At 31.8% G+C, this 22,540-nt stretch overlaps 2 protein-coding genes across 2 annotated transcripts; both read left to right on the forward strand.

Moving 5' to 3' along the window:
• Positions 1-2,053: 2,053 nt before the first annotated feature.
• On the forward strand, positions 2,054-5,158 carry LOC105207054 (glucose dehydrogenase [FAD, quinone]-like). The gene is made up of 2 exons (XM_039458319.1): positions 2,054-4,049; positions 4,948-5,158. The coding sequence occupies exons 1-2, from the start codon at positions 2,241-2,243 to the stop codon at positions 5,098-5,100; spliced, it is 1,962 nt and encodes a 653-aa protein (XP_039314253.1). The 5' UTR covers positions 2,054-2,240; the 3' UTR covers positions 5,101-5,158.
• Positions 5,159-10,937: 5,779 nt separating this feature from the next.
• LOC105207232 (glucose dehydrogenase [FAD, quinone]-like) lies at positions 10,938-14,294 on the forward strand. Its single transcript, XM_026134951.2, has 2 exons — positions 10,938-12,817; positions 13,684-14,294. The coding sequence occupies exons 1-2, from the start codon at positions 11,009-11,011 to the stop codon at positions 13,834-13,836; spliced, it is 1,962 nt and encodes a 653-aa protein (XP_025990736.1). The 5' UTR covers positions 10,938-11,008; the 3' UTR covers positions 13,837-14,294.
• The last annotated feature ends 8,246 nt before the right edge of the window (positions 14,295-22,540 follow it).

The raw sequence follows: 22,540 nt of genomic DNA on the forward strand, positions 1-22,540 counted from the left end.
TACACAAATCCATATATTTTCAAGAATGCGCTCTTCTTGACCTTCTTGAAAGCTCCATTTCGGCATTCTATACATTTTCCTTCATACGTCCGTCAAGTTTATTGCCTCGACTGCAATGGATAAATTGGAACATTGGAAAACTTCTGCAAAATCAGAAGTTCTACCAACATCGTATATACAAACTTGCGTTCAAAATTTTTTGACAATAAAGATAGTACGTTCTTCCATTTGAACTATATTTTGTATAATGCAGATTTCTTCATTATTTTGAATGCAGCAATTGTCACGAAGAGAAGTGGAAAATGTGATATTCCCAATTGTCAGTTTTCGAAATTGTCGGTAAAGGCGGGCAGGCATATATTGCAATAGAGGTCCTTCTACGTGAATTGTAGATGCATGAATTTGGATTGTATTATCAACGGAAGCTAGGACAATGTCATTTAATTCGCACATTCTATTGTAAAATTGTTCAAGAGCTAAATGCGGTTTTCAAATATATTTTCGGAATTGAGGCATATTATTTTCATAGCAAAAGGCGCTATATGAATCCAAAGGTCCCAATCTTGCAACATTGTCGACTACATGCAGGAGACCGTGCACATTATACGAGAGAAATTGTTCTCCGTACAGTTTCTCGCATAAGTTGACATAACTTTCCAGAGCTTCTTTCCACCAAATATACGTTGAATCGGGGACATTTTCTAAGCTAAGAAGACGCATCACAAAGTGTAGGGAGTATAAAATGCTCGTAGTATTCTTCATGTAAAACATTTTGCAGCACAACCGGAGCAGTATACAGTAAGAATTGTTTCAACTCAGTGCCTTTGAAATGGCAAAACATAGAGAATTTATTTGGGCGGCGGTTAAATTCCGATGGACAATATACTTGAAGATCCACCATCCGGGAATCAAGAATTTCTACTTTTCTTGTATTTAATTTCTGTTTCCCATACTTTCCTGTCAGATGTGTGTGCAGAATTTTTTTGACAACTCCTATGTATAGCTGCGAGGTGCATAGCTTCGAATGGCACATGCGTCACTATGAGTGGACTCAAGGGACTTGCACCTTTATGGTGATCTTCATCTATCATATCCGATATTGGTCATCCGTTCTTGGTGGATGACGAATCCCCGGAAAAACCATCGTTCCAGAAAAAGATGCTGTTCCTTCGCAACGATGACCTTTTACTTTACATTTTGAACACGCGTTCGACGATGTGTGTCCAAAATGATTTAAGATAAATGCCCTTGCTGGTGCATCAGCAATAAAGCAACAAATTTTTAATGGCGATGGAACTTTTTTTTTACAGTCACTGCGGTGCGTTCAGAAAAAACGTGCGCGCAAGTTTAAACTGAGAAACTGGATTGTAATAATGCCTTACAATAAAATGGGATAAAATTTAAAAGTTAAAAAAGAAAGCACAATTTTGTAAATTACATAATAGGTAATATTTTTAAATTCATAATTAAAATTGAAAATACTTAAAAGAGATAAATAAATAGATAAATAATTTAATATATTAAATAAAAAATTATATGTATTATGTGTATATAATATAAAACTGTATTATATATAAATTATGTAAGTTATATTTAAATATTATATTGAAAATTATTTAAAAATTATAGTAAAAAAGAAATTGTATTTGTCCTATAATTTCTGATTAATTAACAATAAAAATTAAAAAAAATCATATATAAAATATTTCCTATTATATTAAAATATATATTTTTTATATATTGTTATATTAATAAGAACATTTATATAAAATTGTAAAATGCATGACGATTTAAAATTTTGGTCATTTTTTACTCCGTCACGTTGTGCAGGTAAAGTGATTGCGTTGGTGCATGCACGTGTGAGTATCACATGTAAGGGTGATATAAATTCTCACTATAAAAAATACACAATGATAAATATACAATCATACACAACGATAGAATATATAAAATAATCTTTTCGATCACTCATATATCTTCTCACGCATGACTTTATAATGCCACTTTCCATGCATGCACACATGCCGCTATCACATTGATAGGGCAATATGACTGCGATGCTGCACGCATAAGTGATATCATGCTGTGAAGGTGACGTGAGCCGTCACAAATTGTTATCTGGGCAGTAATATCTATAAAACGTGAATCTCAATGCAAGTATATATGCCAGGCATTAGATCCAGATTCTGCATTATCGCGCCCAACTCGAAACACGTTCAATAGCCAATTCTCACTTGGATATGTCGGTCAAGATTCCGAGATTCATTTGCTTTCTCAGTGTTACTATATTCGTTACTATATTTGTTCCGTTGCAGTCAAGCGGACAAAAACGAACAAAACGATACGACAGTACTTACGGCAATAATATCAGCGGACACGAATTAACAAATATACTTGAAACAGGTACCGGAATCTTAAACTTCCTAATAGAAAACCAACGTTATATGAATAAGGAGGTGCTGGACATAGTTCCGCAATTCGGAGCAGTGTACGATTTCATAGTAATTGGCGCCGGTACGGCTGGCGCTACGATAGCTGCAAGATTAAGTGAGATTCACAAGATTAAAGTGTTGTTGATCGAAGCTGGATCTAACGAAAATTTGCTGATGGGCATTCCGCTTCTCGCTCATATGCAGCAGCTAAACAATGATATTAATTGGAAGGACCAAACAAAATCATCCAACAAATACTGTCTCGGTATGAGTAAGAATAGGTGTAATTGGCCTAGAGGAAAAGTGATGGGAGGCAGCAGCGTCCTAAACTACATGATCGCAACCAGAGGCTGCGCCGAAGATTATAATCGATGGGCCAAAATGGGGAATGTAGGCTGGGCTTACAAGGATGTCCTCGAATACTTTAAAAAGCTGGAAACCATAGATATCCTAGAGCTGCAATCGGATACTACTTATCATGGAACTCAGGGACCGTTGCATATTTCTTACCCAAAATTTCAAACACTACTGGCAGACGCCTTCCTAAGAGCCGGCAAAGAGCTGGGATATCCGGTGTTGGACTATAACGGAGAAAATATGATAGGATTCTCGTATTTGCAGACCACGACTATAAATGGCACTCGTATGAGCAGCAACAGAGCTTATTTACATCCTGCAAGAGATCGTCCTAACCTTCATGTGACACGCGAAAGCATGGTAAAAAAAATCCTGATCGATCAACGTACGAATCGGGCGATTGGTGTAAAGTTTATCAAAAATAGTCGAATTATCCAAGTGTTTGCGAGTAAAGAAGTAATTTTGAGCGCGGGTGCCATCGGATCGCCACAATTATTGATGATGTCTGGCATTGGACCGGCAAAACACCTTAGCGAGCTTGGAATAAAAACTGTTCAGGACTTGCCGGTGGGTGAAAATTTGATGGATCACGTAGCATTTAGCGGGCTAACATGGACAGTGAATGAACCGATAAGTCTCCGATTGTTCAACATGATAAATCCCACTCTTCCGTATATGAGAGACTTTCTGATGGAACGCAGAGGACCATTTACAATCCCGGCTGCGTGTGAGGCTGTCGCTTTCATTGACACCAAAAATCCAAAAAAAAGTAAAGGTATGCCGGACATAGAACAGCTATTTATTGGTGCTGGAATTAAAGGAGATATTTTGTTTCCAATTCTAATGGACTTCAACGATCGAATGCGTAAGATATGGCAGAAATATAGTAGCAATTACGGTTGGAGCATACTACCATTTTTGTTGAAACCAAAGAGTCGTGGACGAATAAGACTATTAGCCAATGATATTAATGTTAAACCTGAGATTGCTCCAAATTACTTTGATAATCCAAAAGATGTTGAAACGATGATTGCTGGCATTAGAAATGCAATAACCGTCGGTCAGACGAAAACAATGCAGAAGTTTGGTTCACAATTGTCGAACGATACTTTTCCCGGATGCGAAAACTACAAATATGACTCTGATGATTATTGGGAGTGCGCAGTAAGAACGGCGAGTATCACAGGCTTTCATTATTCTGGAACTTGCAAGATGGGACCGAAAGGAGATCCAACTGCAGTCGTCGATCCTAGGTTAAAGGTATTCGTTGGGCGCACTTTAAAGTACTTATTCTCAAAGAGTAATGCCAAATTTCTATAGGCAGTTAGTCTCTTTTTTAGCCCTTAGTAAACTCGGTGTTTGGAAGTGTAAAAAGTAAACTCGGTGTTTGGAAGTGTTGATAGATTTTTTCACGCTGATTCCGAATGTGTAAGTCTCTAATTGATGCCCTGCACCGTTCCAGAGAAAATGAGCCCCAAAAAGTTTCCATTCCATGAGAACTGTAACTTTCAATCCTCATAATTTGAAAAGTACTTAAGGAAAAATAATTTTCTTATAGTGTTTCAAAATGTTCTGCAAATCGGCTACAAGAAAATGCAATATAAAATATAATGTGTTAAGAAGTATCGATAACTTTTAATATTTCAAAAATTAATAAAATCATTTTCAAGTAAAAACTTCTATTATTTTTATTGCATTTTCTTATAGTCGATCTCAAGAACTTAACAAAATACTATAAAAAAATCTATTTTTCCTTAAATACTTTTTGAATTATATAAATTAAAAATTACATTTATTATGGAATTGAAACTTTTTAAAGCTCATTTTCTCTGGAACGATGCATGGCGTCAACTGGAGACCTACATATTCGGAATTAACGTGAAAAACTTTATCAATCCCTCAAAACACCGAGTTCACTTTTAAAGGCTAAAAAAAAGGACTAAATTTCACTCTTTGCAACAAATATTTTAATAATCTAAGCACGCGCGCACACACACACACACATTCTCTCTCTCTCTCTCTCTCTCTCTCTCTCTCTCTCTCTCTCTCTCTCTCTCTCTCTCTCTCTCTCTCTCTCTCTCTCTCTCTCTCTCTCTCTCTCATACACACATACACACACGTTTTGATTTATAATTTATACATTTGTATACGTATATAGGTGATTGGTGTTGAAGGACTGCGAGTAGCAGACGCTTCTATCATGCCCGAGATTATATCGGCGCACACAAACGTGCCTACCTATATGATTGGCGAAAAGCTGGCAGACATGGTCAAAGAAGATTGGGGATACTTGAATAAGTCACAAACGTAATTTATTATACCGTATTAATAAAAAGTTCTTAATTGATATAAACTTCATTACAAATTAACAATTCTCTGCATTGAGATCAGTATAAACTAGAGCACACCTTCTCTATATTATAATAAAATATAAAAAACTGAGGATCAAAAGAAAAAGGTAAAAGGTGGAGAATCACATACTGATATCGTTATCTTTTTTATCCAAACCTTTCTATGTTAAAATTGATTCACATAATCAGTGAAATATCAACAAATCCCTGAGGAAGACGGTGTAATACTAGTATGACTGTCCTCCATTTAAAAATTAAAATAGTCCCATTTCTCGATGACGCACTCCATATATGTGAGCTCAATAATCTGCAATGTACAAAAGTAGAAATTTTAAATAGTTTTTGGGATATGGACATTACTGAAATACTTCTATAAAAAATACTAAAATGATTATACTATCTCGTATCTATTCGTGTTATAAAACTATTCATCATTCTATCGAAAAATCCTAACAAATCTTTACAACAATAATATCATGTTTTTAACAGGCTGCAATAAATATGTGTTTTTAAAATTGTAATTTCTCCTAAATCCTGCAAATATTCTGATCCGCAAATACGGACATAAGTTGAAAACATATCCACGAATAGTAACATCTTTACAAAATATATCTGTATATTTGCAGATCTAAATATTCGCTGGATTTACAAAAAATTATAATTTCAAAAGCACATATTCAACCAATTAAATTTTGATATATATTTAGAAATTTCCTGCAAAAATTAATAATAAATTATTACACGGCATATTTTTTATTTACCAGGAAAATCGCAATTTCTCGTAAAACCTAATTAACGTACTACGCAAAAATTTTTTGTAATAGAACGTAGAAACTTTAGCCTTCCAATCAACGTATTATGGAATTCCGACTACTTCATAAAAAATCTTTACAAGTTGGTACGGAAAAAAAACAGATTTTTGAGAAAAGTTAGAGTTATTACATTGAGAAGTTCACACAATTGAATGCAATTACTAAAACAGAAAATGTTTGTTAAATGTAGTAAATTGTTTAACAAATTCCAAATGAAACCCAATAGGATGATTAACGTGGAATTTTGAATAGAAGCTCGATAGATGATCAACGTGGAATTCCAAGTTTGAAATCTTACGGAAATGCTCGTAAAATCAAATAGAAGTTGTTCGCAATTTTCTGGAAAACTACGTTAAACCACATCGGACACGTTTATCTTATAAGAATAAATGCGGTTTTTGAATCAGAAGATTTTCGTAAAATCTAACAAATTGCACAAGAAATTTATAATTCAAATTAAAATCTAATTAGACTGGTGACGTAGAATTCCGAGTAGAAACATGTTTATAATTTTGGTTGATATAAAACCGCATAGAATTTATCTTTTTTGTGGTTTTTTGACAACTACGTTAAACCACATATTGATACATTTTCTATGAGACCCAGGAAAACATTTTTTTATCTTTAATTATATATGTATGCCTGTATACATATAATTACATATACTTATATATAATTATACATATTTTAATATATATGAACATATTTGCTAATAATAATTATGTATAATTATTTATAATTATATATAAAAAATTTTTTCCTGCGGAGTAAATGCGGTTTGAGAAAATTCTAACAAGAAAACACATGGATGTGTCCGCCTCAGTTTTATACGAGTTTTTAATATGTTGTAGTACACACAAAAATAAGAGACACGTACTTTTTCATACGTACACTTTTAGGGGACAAAACACCTCTTTGAAGAAAATCGGTTTTTTTCCTTTGAAGCGTATATCGTCAAAACTATAAGAGATAGTGAAAAATGTTCTAAATGAAAATTAAATGGCTCGAAGAGTATGTTATAACGGCAAAAAAATGTTTTCTTTAATTTTTATTATACGAATACTTTTTCTCACTACGTAAAATTATTTTATTTTATAAGCAAAATAAGTGTGTGTGAAGCTGGCATATCATTTGGTGAAAAATTACTAAACATTGACAGTTTATTTTTAATAGTTCTACAGTTTCTGATAGATAAAACAAACAGTTCTGGCCTTTAAAGCGAAACAAACGCATAGTACAAAATGAGATACCAGGTTCACGCAGCATCTCAGTTTGTCCTAAGTAATTTTCCAGACCCAATTCTTGTTGAATTTTAAAAAATCTATAGTTCTAGATGAGTTTTAAAAAGAGTTCTAGCGTTTAACATAGTTTATTTATTTTAAAGAAATTATTATAAAATATATATTTTATAATATTACATAAATAGAGTTCCGTGAACAAAAAAATATTTGGACAACTGAGATGCTGCATGAACCTGGCATCTCACTTTGTACTGTGCGTTTTTTTCACTTTAAAGGCCAGAACTATTTGTTTTATCTATCAGGAACTGTAGAACTATTGAAAATAAACCCAGAACTGTCAACGTTTAGTGATTTTCCAAATGATATGCCAGCTTCACACACACGCAAAAAACTTATTTTATTACAAATTCAACGGTATATTATATGACAAAGTTATGTTGTGATATTTCTATTTTCCAAAAATAATTAAAAACTACTCCATAAGTATATGGTACGTGGAGTTCTACTTCGCAATGATTAACAGGAGTGACAGCAACAATGTGAAACGTTGTAATTAACAAATTTATAACTTTCGCCGTATTTATGACCAACATTTTGACACAAATGCTTGAATAAATGTTATATGAAACTTCTGTTTCCACAGAAACTATCACACGTACACTGTTACAATATTAAATAACATATAAATGAAATACAGAAGCGGATGGCTTTTATACTTATTGTATAAAAAGAAACGAACATGGCTTTCCAATAACCTTCCCTTTTATTGCATTACATCAATCTCGATAATCTTTCAACATTTCAATTATTCAAAATATATTTATCGTTCCGCAATAACGCGTGTTCACTGTTTCAAGTAAGAGTGTATACTGATTAGAAGAAAAAAGAATAATATTGCATTCATTTTCATTTTATTGAATAACTTTGTTTATAATTAATATTTTTGATTTAAACTTAAACGATTACATTTGTCAGAGTGTTGTTTAACAGATTTAGACTCTAGACTTAAAGTAATGAAATATTTATTAATTAGGACGTGATTTATAAGAATCAAATGCACTACATAATCGGTAAAAAAAGAGAAGTGGTTACAATACGGCTATCCATAAAAATAATTTTAAAAAATTAGTTTAGTTTAAAAAAAAACATAGTATCTTGTTACACAATTATATATTTCTAATTTTCCATTGTTTAAAATTTTCCCGATTTAGAATTTTCTTGTGTTCAGAAGCTTTAGAAATACCATTAGATATTTTATTAGAAATAATTTATCCCTGTTTAACATTAAACAACAAGCATAAAATCATATCTCAAATATTTCTAAACACCGCTCTTTAGAATGACAATCTATTCACAACAATTTATCGAAGAAATATTTCGATATAAAAGTTTTGCTTAAAAAACCATATTAACAAAATTCCATGTTATTGCTTTAACTTTGTATAACTCAAAATGTATATGGTCGCATAAAAAGTTAAATAACAAAAAAACACTCGAGTGTATGCACCTTCGCGTAATTATAAACTCAAGCTTAAGAATAATGAAGGGAAGTGTATGTAATTAAGGTTAAAAGTGTACATTGAAAAAGATTAGAAGTGCTCAAAAGTAAAAATGCCGGTAATTCTGTAGTATAGGGTAGAGTTGAGCAAAAATTCACTACCTGTGAATTAGTCACTGATAATAAAAATTCACGTTCACGACCTGTGAACAAATATGAAAATTCACTGTGAATAGTGTGAATGAGACTTTTGGCTTTCCGCACTGTCGAGTAGTCACCAAATTAAAAAGCTATACATTAAAATGCGCAATTAAAGATTATTTGCAATGCAAAGTACAAATTAGAATCTAAGATTTATTAAATAAAAGTTTTAGTTTACGTTTTTTATAATATATATTATAGATTATTATAATAAATATTTACACATGACTGTGTCTTCTCTAAAATGTATTTTGTTCGATGTAAAATTTGATAAAATCATAATAAAACTTTAATTGATAATTTACCTAGTATATATTATACCTAAATCATGATTTTAAGCATTCACAGTTCACTGCTAAAAATCACTGATAAAAAAAAATCACATTCATAATTATCACTGTGAATAAAAAATCACAGATATACTCAACTCTAGTATAGGGGACCAATTCCAGTTATGTTGACATTGACATATGTTATAGCGACAAGAATACTGAACAACTTTTCTTTATAAATTAATAGGCGTTTTCGTATAGTTTTCGAGATATGTTTAGTGAAAGAAAAAACAGTTTTTTTTTTAATTACTTCAGAAAATATTTATTTTACAAAAAAAGGCGCATACAAAAAATAAAGTTTGTATATGATAAGTTCTACAAAAAGAGTCATATACATATTTTACATAACTTTACAACTTTAGTCGTTATAATAAAAAAATTGTTGTAAAATGAGTTTTTTTTATTGTTATTAAAAATTTATTTTCAGTAATAAAAACACACACACACACACACACATGGAAATGCAAAGGAGTGGTCCGTAGACTTAAACGTTACGTAAATGTTTTTCTTGATGTGCGCGATTTTATAACATTTACATAAACACTCCTTGAAATTTTTTCGTCATCTCCTATTACAAAAAAATATAAAAAAAACAGGCTTCGTGAAGTATCAAGCGCATATACGTTTATGGAATGGTTTCCAATTACTTTCGGAAAATAGAAGTGTCGCGACATAACTTTATCATATATCGTTAAATTTGTAAAAAAATAAGTTTTATTTTGCTTATAAAAAGAAAGAAAAATTTTGAAAAGTAGGTAAATGATGGGAGAAAATATTTTAAAAAAATTTTTTTTATTTCTTTATCACAGTTTTTTATCACAATTTTTTATAAAGTACTCTTAGAGCCATTCAACATTTATTTAAAACATTTTTCTCTATCAGTTATACTTTCGACGATATACGCTTTGAAATAAAAAAGACGATTTTCTTCAAAGAGATATTTCACCACCTAAAACCGAACATCAGCCGCTAAAAAAAAATTGTTTTGTTCATCCAAATTAATTAAGTCCATCTACTCTAAACTTATATACAAAGTTTTAGATATTTTTGAATTTTACACTTGCCGAAATTTCCTTCTAAGATGCATTTTAAAATAAATAAATTATAACATAATTATATTGTTTAAATTAATGTGTAATCAAGCGCTACCATTCTCGCTCTTTTGGCCAACACCCCTTCCCCCGCCCAAGCATCTACATTTCACGCAAAACTACTCAAAATAAAAAAAACATATTTAAAAGCAGTTTTTCTACTATAATAACTACAATATTGAAGTTAGGTAAAACATGTATATAAACTTTTTTTATAAAACTTATCACAAGCTCTATTTTTTGTTCGATACATTTTTTTATAAAATAAATATTTACCCGGTAAGCATATTTTAGACACTTAAATGTGATTTTTACAGCATAATTTTGGTTGCCCTTGTGAAAACATTAATTATTATCAAAAAATATATCTATGACAAATTATGAGAAGCGTTTTAATATACAGACATTAACAGAAGATCACGTTAAGAATGAATAAGGAAGTTTAAATATATCAGTTTTTTTAATTCTTGGAATTAATTATCAATAGAATGTTCCTTTTTTCTCACAAAATTATATCTGCTGCTTAATAATTCTTGTGTGATGTTATACGCTGCATTGGTGGAATGCTTGCGCAAACAGTGACACCTATAAAACGTGAATCTTAATGCAGGTATATATGCCAGGCATTAGATAGAAATTCTGCATTATCGCGCCCAACTCGAAACACGTTCAATAGCCAATTCTCACTTGGATATGTCGGTCAAGATTCCGAGATTCATTTGCTTTCTCAGTGTTACTATATTCGTTACTATATTTGTTCCGTTGCAGTCAAGCGGACAACAACGAACGAAACGATACGACAGTATTTACGGCAATAATATCAGCGGACACGAATTAACAAATATACTTGAAACAGGTACCGGAGTCTTAAACATCCTAATAGAAGACCAACGTTATATGAATGAGCAGCTGCCGGACATAGTTCCGCAATTTGGAGCAGTGTACGATTTCATAGTAATTGGCGCCGGTACGGCTGGCGCTACGATAGCTGCAAGATTAAGTGAGATTCGCAAGATTAAAGTGTTGTTGATCGAAGCTGGATCTAACGAAAATTTGCTGATGGGCATTCCGCTCCTCGCTCAGATGCTGCAGCTAAGTAATGATATTAATTGGAAGGACCAAACAAAATCATCCAACAAATACTGTCTCGGTATGAGTAAGAATAGGTGTAATTGGCCTAGAGGAAAAGTGATGGGAGGCAGCAGCGTCCTAAACTACATGATCGCAACCAGAGGCTGCGCCGAAGATTATAATCGATGGGCCAAAATGGGGAATGTAGGCTGGGCTTACAAGGATGTCCTCGAATACTTTAAAAAGATGGAAACCATAGATATCCCAGAACTGCAATCGGATACTACTTATCATGGAACTCAGGGACCGTTACATATTTCTTACCCAAAATTTCAAACACTACTGGCAGACGCCTTCCTAAGAGCCGGCAAAGAGATGGGATATCCGGTGTTGGACTATAACGGAGAAAATATGATAGGATTCTCGTATTTGCAGACCACGACTATAAATGGCACTCGTATGAGCAGCAACAGAGCTTATTTACATCCTGCAAGAGATCGTCCCAATCTTCATGTGACACGCGAAAGCATGGTAAAAAAAATCCTGATCGATCAACGTACGAATCGGGCGATTGGTGTAAAGTTTATCAAAAATAGTCGAATTATCCAAGTGTTTGCGAGTAAAGAAGTAATTTTGAGCGCGGGTGCCATCGGATCGCCACAATTATTGATGATGTCTGGCATTGGACCCGCCAAACACCTTAGCGAACTCGGAATAAATGTTGTTCAGGACTTACCAGTAGGTGAAAATTTGATGGATCACGTAGCATTTAGCGGGTTAACATGGACAGTGAATAAACCGATAAGTCTCCGACTGTTAGACATGATAAATCCCACTCTTCCGTATATAGGAGACTTTGTGAAGGGGCGCAGAGGACCACTTACAATCCCGGGTGCGTGTGAGGCTGCCGCTTTTATCGACATCAAAAATCCAAAAAAACGTGACAGTATGCCGGACATAGAACTGGTATTTATTGGTGCTGGAATTAAAGGAGATATTTTGTTTCCAATTATAATGAACTTCAACGATCGAATGCGTAAGATATGGCAGAAATATAATAGCAATTACGGTTGGAGCATACTACCAATTTTGTTGAAACCAAAGAGTCGTGGACGAATAAGACTATTAGCCAATAATATTAATGTTAAACCTGAGATTGCTCCAAATTACTTTGATAATCCAGAAGATGTTGAAACGATGATTGCTGGCATTAGAAATGCAATAACCGTCGGTCAGACGAAAACAATGCAGAAGTTTGGTTCACAATTGTCGAACGATACTTTTCCCGGATGCGAAAACTACAAATATGACTCTGTTGATTATTGGGAGTGCGCAGTAAGAACGGCGAGTATCACAAGCTTTCATTATTCTGGAACTTGCAAGATGGGACCGAAAGGAGATCCAACTGCAGTCGTCGATCCTAGGTTAAAGGTATTCGTTGGGCGCACTTTAAAGTACTTATTCTCAAAGAGTGATGCAAAATTTCTATAGGTAGTTAGCCTTTGTTCTTTAGTCCTTAAAAGTAAACTCGGTGTTTGGAAGTGTTGATAGATTTTTTCACGCTGATTCCGAATGTATAGGTCTTTAGTTGATGCCCTGCACCGTTCCAGAGAAAATGAGCCCCAAAAAGTTTCAATTCCATGAGAACTGTAACTTTCAATCCTCATAATTTGAAAAGTACTTAAGGAAAAATAATTTTCTTATATTGTTTTGAAATGTTCTGCAGATTGACTACAAGAAAATGTAATAAAGAATATAATGTGTTGAAAAGTATCAATACCTTTTAATATTTCAGAAATTATTAAAATCATTTTCAAGTAAAAACTTCTATTATTTTTATTGCATTTTTTTATAGTCGATCTCGAGAACTTAACAAAACACTATAAAAAGGCTATTTTTCCTTAAGTATTTTTTGAATTATAAAAATTGAAAATTTTTTATGGAATTAAAACATTTTAAAACTCATTTTCTCTGGAACGATACATGGCGTCAACTGGAGACCTACATATTCGGAATTAACGTGAAAAACTCTATCAATCCCTCAAAACACTGAGTTCACTTTTAAAGGCTAAAAAAATGGACTAAATTTGACTTTTTGCAAATATTTCAATAATCTAAGCACGCGCGCACACACACACACACACACACATTCTCTCTCTCTCTCTCTCTCTCTCTCTCTCTCTCTCTCTCTCTCTCTCTCTCTCTCTCTCTCTCTCTCTCTCTCTCTCTCTCTCTCTCTCATACACACATACACACACGTTTTGATTTATAATTTATACATTTGTATACGTATATAGGTGATTGGTGTTGAAGGACTGCGAGTAGCAGACGCTTCTATCATGCCCGAGATTATATCGGCGCACACAAACGTGCCTACCTATATGATTGGCGAAAAGCTGGCAGACATGGTCAAAGAAGATTGGGGATACTTGAATAAGTCACAAACGTAATTTATTATACCGTATTAATAAAAAGTTCTTAATTGATATAAACTTCATTACAAATTAAGAATTCTCTGCATTGAGATCAGTATAAACTAGAGCACACCTTCTCTATATTATAATAAAATATAAAAAACTGAGGATCAAAAGAAAAAGGTAAAAGGTGGAGAATCACATACTGATATCGTTATCTTTTTTATCCAAACCTTTCTATGTTAAAACTGATTCACATAATCAGTGAAATATCAACAAATCCCTGAGGAAGACGGTGTAATACTAGTATGACTGTCCTCCATTTAAAAATTAAAATAGTCTCATTTCTCGATGACGCACTCCATATATGTGAGCTCCATATATGTGAATAATCTGCAATGTACAAAAGTAGAAATTTTAATTAGTTTTTGGGATATGGACATTACTGAAATACTTCTATAAAAAATACTAAAATGATTATACTATCTCGTATCTATTCGTGTTATAAAACTATTCATCATTCTATCGAAAAATCCTAACAAATCTTTACAACAATAATATCATGTTTTTAACAGGCTGCAATAAATATGTGTTTTTAAAATTGTAATTTCTCCTAAATCCAGCAAATATTCTGATCCGCAAATACGGACATAAGTTGAAAACATATCCACGAATAGTAACATCTTTACAAAATATATCTGTATATTTGCAGATCTAAATATTCGCTGGATTTACAAAAAATTATAATTTCAAAAGCCTATATTCAACCAATTAAATTTTGATATATATTTAGGAATTTCCTGCAGAAATTAATAATAAATTATTACACGGCATATTTTTTATTTACCAGGAAAATTGCAATTTCTCGTAAAACCTAATTAACGTACTACGCAAAAATTTTTTGTAATAAAACGTAAAAACTTTAGTCTTCCAATCAACATATTATGGAATTCCGACTACTTTAAAAAAAAATCTTTACAAGTTGATACAAAAAAAAACAGATTTTTGAGTAAATCGAGTTAGAGTTACTACATTGAAGAGTTTACACAATTGAATGCAATTACTAAAACGGGGAATTCTCGTTAAATGTAGTAAATTGCTTAACAAATTCCACATAAAACCCTATAGAATGATTAACGTGGAATTTTGAATAGAAGCTCAATAGATGATCAACGTGGAATTCCGAGGTTAAAATCATATGGAAATGCTCGTAAAATTCGCATTCAAGTTGTTTGCAGTTTTCTGGAAAACCACGTTAAACCACATTGGACACGTTTTTCTTGTAAAAATAAATGCGGTTTTTAAATCAGGAAATCTTCGTTAAATTTAACAAATTGCCCAGAAAATTTATAATTCTAATTAAAATCTAATTAATCTATTGACGTAGAATTCCGAGTAGAAACACATTTGCAATCTTTGTTGATATAAAACCGCATAAAATTTATTTTGTTTGTAATTTTTTGGACAACTACGTTAAACCACATACATTGATACATTTTTCTATGAGACCCAGGAAAACATTTTTTTATCTATAATTATATATAAAATATGTCCATATATATGTATGTATGTATAAATATATATACATGTATATAATTATATATATTTATATATAATTATACACATTTTTTTCTCTTTGGGTTATATGCTTATATACATATAATTATATATAATTATAAATAATTATATAAATTTTAATATACAGTGTGATTCAGAATAACCTTATGTCTTTGAAGAAACATATTCTTGAGGTTATTCTAAAACAACTTTTTCTTTGGCAAAAAATTGTCCAATAGTTTTTAAATAATAAGAGGAAATAATTATCCAATAACCGGGCGCGTATAGTGATGAGGCAAGGCTGGCGCAACTGTTTGATGCGGGCGAATTACGTGAGGCGATCGCAGTGATAAGCTGATAGCTAGAACACTGTTTTCCTTCTCTTCCCTCTTTTTTTCACTCTCTCTCTCCCGCTCTTTCATAGCCTCTATCCCATTCTCATTCTCATTCTTTTTTTTTATTTATCAATTTATACACTAACACTGAAATAATGCTTGAATTAAAAACAATATTTAATTATTTGACGTCTTGCGTTTAATAATTCTGTACGTGGAAAAAAATACTTTTTTTTAGTCAAAAATACTATATTTAAAATGCGTGTCTAAAAAATAAAAATGCAGAGTGAAAAAGAAAGAAAAGGAGACAAGTCCAATTAAATTTGAACGTGTATACTCACTTATCATCCTGCACAGCAATCAGCTTTATTTTCACAAAAACAGAATATTTATATTAAACTCAAGATTTTCCTCTTTTCTTCTTAAATCACATCACTTGTCACATTCACTGCGATCATTCTCTTGATCGAAAATTACTAACGCATCACTTTATACAAATCACCTTCGTCAATTACTATTAGTCACTATACTAATTACAAGTAAGAATTACTCAAAAAAAGAAACACGTGTTTACAACAAAGAGGTTAGGTTATATTCTCTCTGCTTCACGAGGAAGCAGTCGACTAATTTTATTGTATGCGGTATCACTGCGTAATCAACGTTCTAAAAATCAGAACGCGATAATTAAAAATTAAAAATACTGTTGCGCTTGTGACCATGAACTTGAAGATTTCACAGTCATCCCCAGTCATCCCCGACAAGCCCCCAAATGTTGCACTCGCGGGCCCTCGCGGCGCGTTCACGGCTCACGTTTTTCGAGCGACTGTCTCTTGTCTTATACTAAACTCATAGCGTTTTTTATTGGGAAAACTAGTGCGCACTGAGTGTGCACTCGCCGCTGGCAATTGGACGTTTCGGTTCGCGCGATGACGGTGCCAACGGAAATGCCCAATTACCTGCAGCAAGTGCATATTCAGTGCGCACTAGTTTTCCCAGTGAAAAACGCTATCAGTCTTTCGGCCGTCAAAAACCGGAATAACCTTGAAATCTTCGAAATCACGGTCACATACACGTGTTTCATTTTTTAAGTAATTCTCACCCGTGATTAGTAGTGACTAATAGTAATTGACAGTATTAGTAATTTGTATAAAGTGATTAATATTTTATGATCAAAAGAATGATTGCAGTGACAATGTATGTGACAAATGATGTTATTTAAGAAAAAAAGAGAAAAATCTCGAGTTTAATATAGATATTTTGTCTTGAAGATAAAGGCTGATTGCTGTGCAGGATGATAAGTGAGTATACACGTTCCAATTTGATCGGACTTGTCTCTTTTTCTTTGTCTCTCACTTTGCATTTTTATTTTTCAATCACGTATTTTAAATATGGTATTTTTGACTAAAAAAAAATATTTTTTTACACGTACAGAATTATTAAAAGCATGACGTTGAATAATTAAATATCGTTTTTAATTCTAACATTATTTCAGTGTTAGTGTATGATTTGATAAATAAATAAGAAAAGAATAAGAATAGGAATGGGATAGAGGCTTTGAAAAAGCGGGAGAGAGAGTGAGAAAAAGGAAAGCAGTGTTCTAGCTGTCAGCTTATCACTGCGATCACCTCACGTAATCGCCCGTATCGAACGATAAGTTGCGCCGGCCCTGCCTCACCGTTATACGCGCCCGGTTATTGGATAACTATTTCCTTTTATTATTTAAAAACTATGCTTCGGACAAGTTTTTGACAAAGGAAAAGTTGTTTTAGAATAACCTCAGAAATATGTCTCTTTAAAGACATAAAGTTATTTTGAATCATCTTGTATATGAACATATTTGGTATTAATAATTGTTTGTATGATTATATATAAAAAATTTTTTTTCGTAAGTAAATGTGGTTTGAGAAAATTCATAATTTTCAATAAAATCTAGTAAACAAATGACGTAAAATTCCGACTAGGAACATATTTACAATCTTACTTAGTATGAAAATGCTGGGGTAAAACCGCGTAGAAATTTTCTTGTTTGTAGTTTTCTGGAAAACTAAGTTAAAGCATATACAATAAATTTTTCTATAAAAATAAATGTGGTTTTTGAAACAAGAAATTCTTATTAAACCTAATTACCAGAAAATTACCAGAAAATTCGTAATTTCAAGTAAAACTTAATAGACGATTGACGTGGAATTTTGAATAGAAATACATTTGCAATCTTGCTTGATATGGAAATACTCGTAAAACTACATAGGAAGTCACATTTAAAACACTCAAAAAACTTTATTAGCGATAGATACAGCAGTTTCTTGTAATAAAAGCAGTTTTTTTATAAAAAATAAATCAAATGAGAATAAATGCGAAATTACTTTTTCAAAAACCGACTTATTCCGCGTAGGTTTTTTTTATTTTACCTTGTATTTTAAGCAAGAAAGAAATTAATATCTTCTATTCGATATTTTTTTCTTTCAACTCAGAACAATTATGATTTAGTAATAAGAATATGTTTTTTTTGGTTCAATTTTACAAAATTCTTTATGTAAGCAAATTATTTCTATTGTTTTTTCTAAATGATGGTATCTAACAGTAAGTGGACTTTTCCAAATTCTTCTCCTGAAACTGATGAAAAAGTAAAGGTTTTAATGGGTAAGCGACTCTAGCCCTATTCATCTGACGTGCATCCTATCAAATCTCACACTCTCCTAGATCTACTCGATCCACTTAGAGGCTTATTCTTTTCAAAGATTTCCTCTATTTAAAAGAAAGAACAAACGCTAAATAATCGCCCAAATCGGATTTGAAAATTGCGCCAACTTTCTGTACTCTTGCTAGAATTTTTTAACTAGTTCCTAAATAATTCAAACAGTGAGCGTCAGACAAAATATTTGTTATAAATTTGTATCAGAATGTACTCATGATAGGTATTCTGGGATTTTGCAAATCAATATACAGCGTGTATGTAGAAAGACTTTTTACTACACGCGAGATCATTTTACACACGAGCGCTTGAGACAAGCGTCTGAGGCAGAGAGAGATGTACAAAGAAGCAAATCTCACGATATCCGCCCATGCGTGCACCATCAGAGTACCGATATATGACAGTTTGGCCAACATGGGTTGATCTCCCAACAAGTCAGAAACTTACGTCTCTACAGGGTTTTTATATTTTATTAGAATCCCAGCACACGAAAATGGTTTCAAAAAATTAAAAACGGCCGATAGAAAATGGATTTAAAAAAATTAAGAATTTAGATTCGGCAATCACCATATAAATCTATTTTTATCTAATTAAAATTTGAGAATTCCTTGAATCCATTTTAATTCGTGAAGTAAACTTAAAATTACAAAATTTTTATTTATTTTTTTTTTTTTAATTATGCGGTTAGTATAATCTACTTCAATCCATGAAACGGGATTGAAATACAGTTATTTTCTATTCTTCCAATCTAAAAGGAGTTTTTGCGGATTATCTCCTATACAACACAAAACTTGCAACAATATTGTTGCAACGTTACAGCAATGTTACGATGTTGCAACAATATTTCTGCAGCCGTGTGTTGTATGGGCTAATCTATTTAAATCCATGACGTAGGTCAAAATGTCTTAATTGCTGTGTTTTAATAAAAAAAAATGTATTCAAAAGAATTTAAATGGATTACAAATTTTCAATCAATTTCCGCTTACTTGGATAGTAAATGCAGATAAAGTTTGATTTCTACAACAATTTGGCATTTTGTAAAATCGATAGTTTATGTATAAAAAACCTTTTTGATTTTTTAGCGTCCTTCGACTCGTTGCCACGCTTTGGTCCCGATCACTTTCTGTAACAAGTAAATTTTCATGTTTTTTTTATCTTTCGATACATTTATCGTTAGTATATTTATGAAATGTTATTGGTTCTAACATCATTATTGATTCGTTTATACAGCTAGTAAAAGCTGTATGGCACGCATACTTGTTTCTTATCTATTTCGTGATTGATTACCCAGTAAATGAAAATAAAATCCATTTAAAGCAAATTGATTGAAAATTTGTAGTCTATTTTAACTTATTTAAATACATTTTGAATTAAAGAATATTACGTTATTTCAATCACTTGTTATATTTCATGGATTAAAATAAATTCAGGGAATTCGTAAACTTTAATTGAATTGAAATAAATTCAAAAAATCAAGAATTTTTTGGAAATGACCACACACGCACGAATCTATTTTTATTTGTTTCAAACCATTTTCGTTTACTGGGATTATTTTTTATAAAATTTAAATCTTTTACAGGGTGATTATTAATAAATGTTCCCACTTTTTACCATAAGAGCACAATTTACCGACGGATACGTATTTCTAACATAGGGGAAAATAGGTAAATTGCACGCACTTAAGGAAAATTTATCGCAGTAAAGTGATTTTTAAAGTTGAAATCGATACGAGTACAGAAATAGAAACTTTAAACATTTTTTTATCATTATGTATTGTCATATTGAACAATTTTTTATTTGGTAATGCTACATTCAGCAAAAAGAGGCAAAGTGGTTAAACGAAAAAATTTCTCGGACCTTGGGTAATTGTACGTGCGGTTGGATAAATGGACGCGAAGGTTATAGCCCATTCTTTTAACTACACTACACTGCACTACACTGTACTAGTGGCACTATAGTTGATCTCATGTGGTCTCACGCCTTTCAAGATGGATGCGTAAAATTGTCGGCGGACTTGATTTGATAAAAAAACAATTACTTGATGACTATTTAATTAAATTTAATAAACAATAGCTCAAAGAACGCAGGAAAAAACGTACTTTTGTTAGGTAAAATTAAATGAATAAAGTAAAAATATGGACTTATTGCCTTATTTTCTGAATGCCAAAATCGCAAGAAAAATCATGATTTTACTTTTTCTTATTTTTTCAATTTACTACGTTTTTAAATGATATAACGTGTATAGTTATATATTTCAAAAATGCCTTCAGCCTACAAATATCGTCGTGATATAATTTCTATTCATCAGGAAGATGCCAAACCACGAAGCGTACAATTACTCAGTGCGTACAATAACCCTACTTTCCCCTATTATATTAAAAATTACAAGTGCTTCTATAATAAAAAGAGAGACATTTATTAATAATCACCCTGTATATGATCCATTGTTTATTGTTTAGATGACACATAATAGTTTACATATAGTTTACATTATATTGTTTACATACAGGGTGTATGATAATGGTTGTCCCCACGTTTTACCGTAAGAGTTGACTTACCGACTAGCACTTGTAGTTCACTAAACGCTCCTTAGATGACAGATGCTTCGGCACAGGACCGAGTTACACGTACATACAGCCCCTGGTGAAACTTTTTCTCAGATTTTTTTCGTATCATTTTTCAGAACATGTGTATAATTTTTTATAAAACGTTATAAAATTTAAAAAGTTAAAAAAGTATTTTTTTTTAAATTGTGAAATAAGAAATCTCAGAATATTTCAAAATTTACATGTATAAAAAGTTCTAAGAAAAGATGTAGACTTTTTAAGTATTTCATGTTGTATTTTTGAAAAATTTTCCAATTCGTATAAAAATTATGAGAAAAACTTTAACCAGGAATGTTTTCGGGAAAAATATGACAAAATATAAAAAATTTTTTATAATTATGGAATCGTTCTGAGAAGTTATAAATTTTTTATTTTTTGTTGAAAAAAAACCCAGATAACAATTTGTGACGGCTCACGTCACCCTCACAGCGTGATATCACATATGCTTGCAACATCGCAGTCATATTGCCCTATCAATGTGATAGCGGCACGTGTGCGTGCATGGAAGGTGGCATTATGAAGTCATGCGTAAAAAGATATATGAGTGATCGAAAAGAATATTTTATATATTCTATCGTTGTGTATGATTGTATATTTATCATGGTGTATTTTTCATGGTGAGAATTTATATCACCCTCACGTGTGATACTCACACGTATATGCACCAACGCAATCACTTTGCCTGCACAACGTGACGGAGTAAAAAATGACCAAAATATTAAATCGTCATGCATTTTACAATTTTACATATATAAATGTTCTTATTAATATAACACTATATAAAAAATATATATTTTAGTATCATAGGAAACATTTTATATATGATTTTTTTGTAATTTTTGTTGCTAATTAATCAGAAATTATAGGACAAATACAGTTTCCTTTTTACTATAATTTTTAAATAATTTTCAATATGAAATTTATATATAACATACATAATTTATATATAATATATAATATTTATATATAATATATAATATAGTTTTATATTATATACACATAATACATATAATTTTTTATTTAACATATTAAATTATTTATTTATTTATTTATCTATTTTAAGTATTTTCAATTTTAATTATGAATTTAAAAATATTACGTATTATGTAATTTACAAAATTGTGCTTCCTTTTTTAACTTTTAAATTTTATCCCATTTTATTGTAAGGCAATAGGCTTGTTTTCTATTCCTACACTAGACTGCACTGGAACGTTCCTTCTTGCTTTCACTAACTTTCAAATATATATTTATTTAATTTTAAATGCACACTAATTCAGGGAGTTCAGGAACAGAAAACAAACGGTATATTACAATCCAGTTTCTAAGTTTAAACTTGCGCGCACATTTATTCTGAACGCACCGCAGTGACTGTGAAAAAAAAGTTCCATTCGCCGGTTGGCTACGTGTACAGTACACCCAAGGGGGTCGATCATGAAACTTTTTCCCTAAGGCGGAAACGTGAAAAGTGAAAAATTTCTCCATTAACTTCAATGGTAAAAATTTTCACTTTTCACGTTTTCGCCCTAGGGAAAAAGTTTCATGATTGACCC

This window comes from Solenopsis invicta, chromosome 16 (genome assembly GCF_016802725.1).
Source record: "Solenopsis invicta isolate M01_SB chromosome 16, UNIL_Sinv_3.0, whole genome shotgun sequence".
Taxonomy (NCBI): Eukaryota; Metazoa; Arthropoda; class Insecta; order Hymenoptera; family Formicidae; genus Solenopsis; species Solenopsis invicta.

Coding starts and splice junctions, on each gene's coding strand:
- LOC105207232 (XM_026134951.2), top strand. CDS start 11,009: ATGTCGGTCAAGATTCCGAGATTCATTTGCTTTCTCAGTGTTACTATA. Junction 12,818..13,683: donor TCGTCGATCCTAGGTTAAAG/GTATTCGTTGGG, acceptor ATACGTATATAG/GTGATTGGTGTTGAAGGACT.
- LOC105207054 (XM_039458319.1), top strand. CDS start 2,241: ATGTCGGTCAAGATTCCGAGATTCATTTGCTTTCTCAGTGTTACTATA. Junction 4,050..4,947: donor TCGTCGATCCTAGGTTAAAG/GTATTCGTTGGG, acceptor ATACGTATATAG/GTGATTGGTGTTGAAGGACT.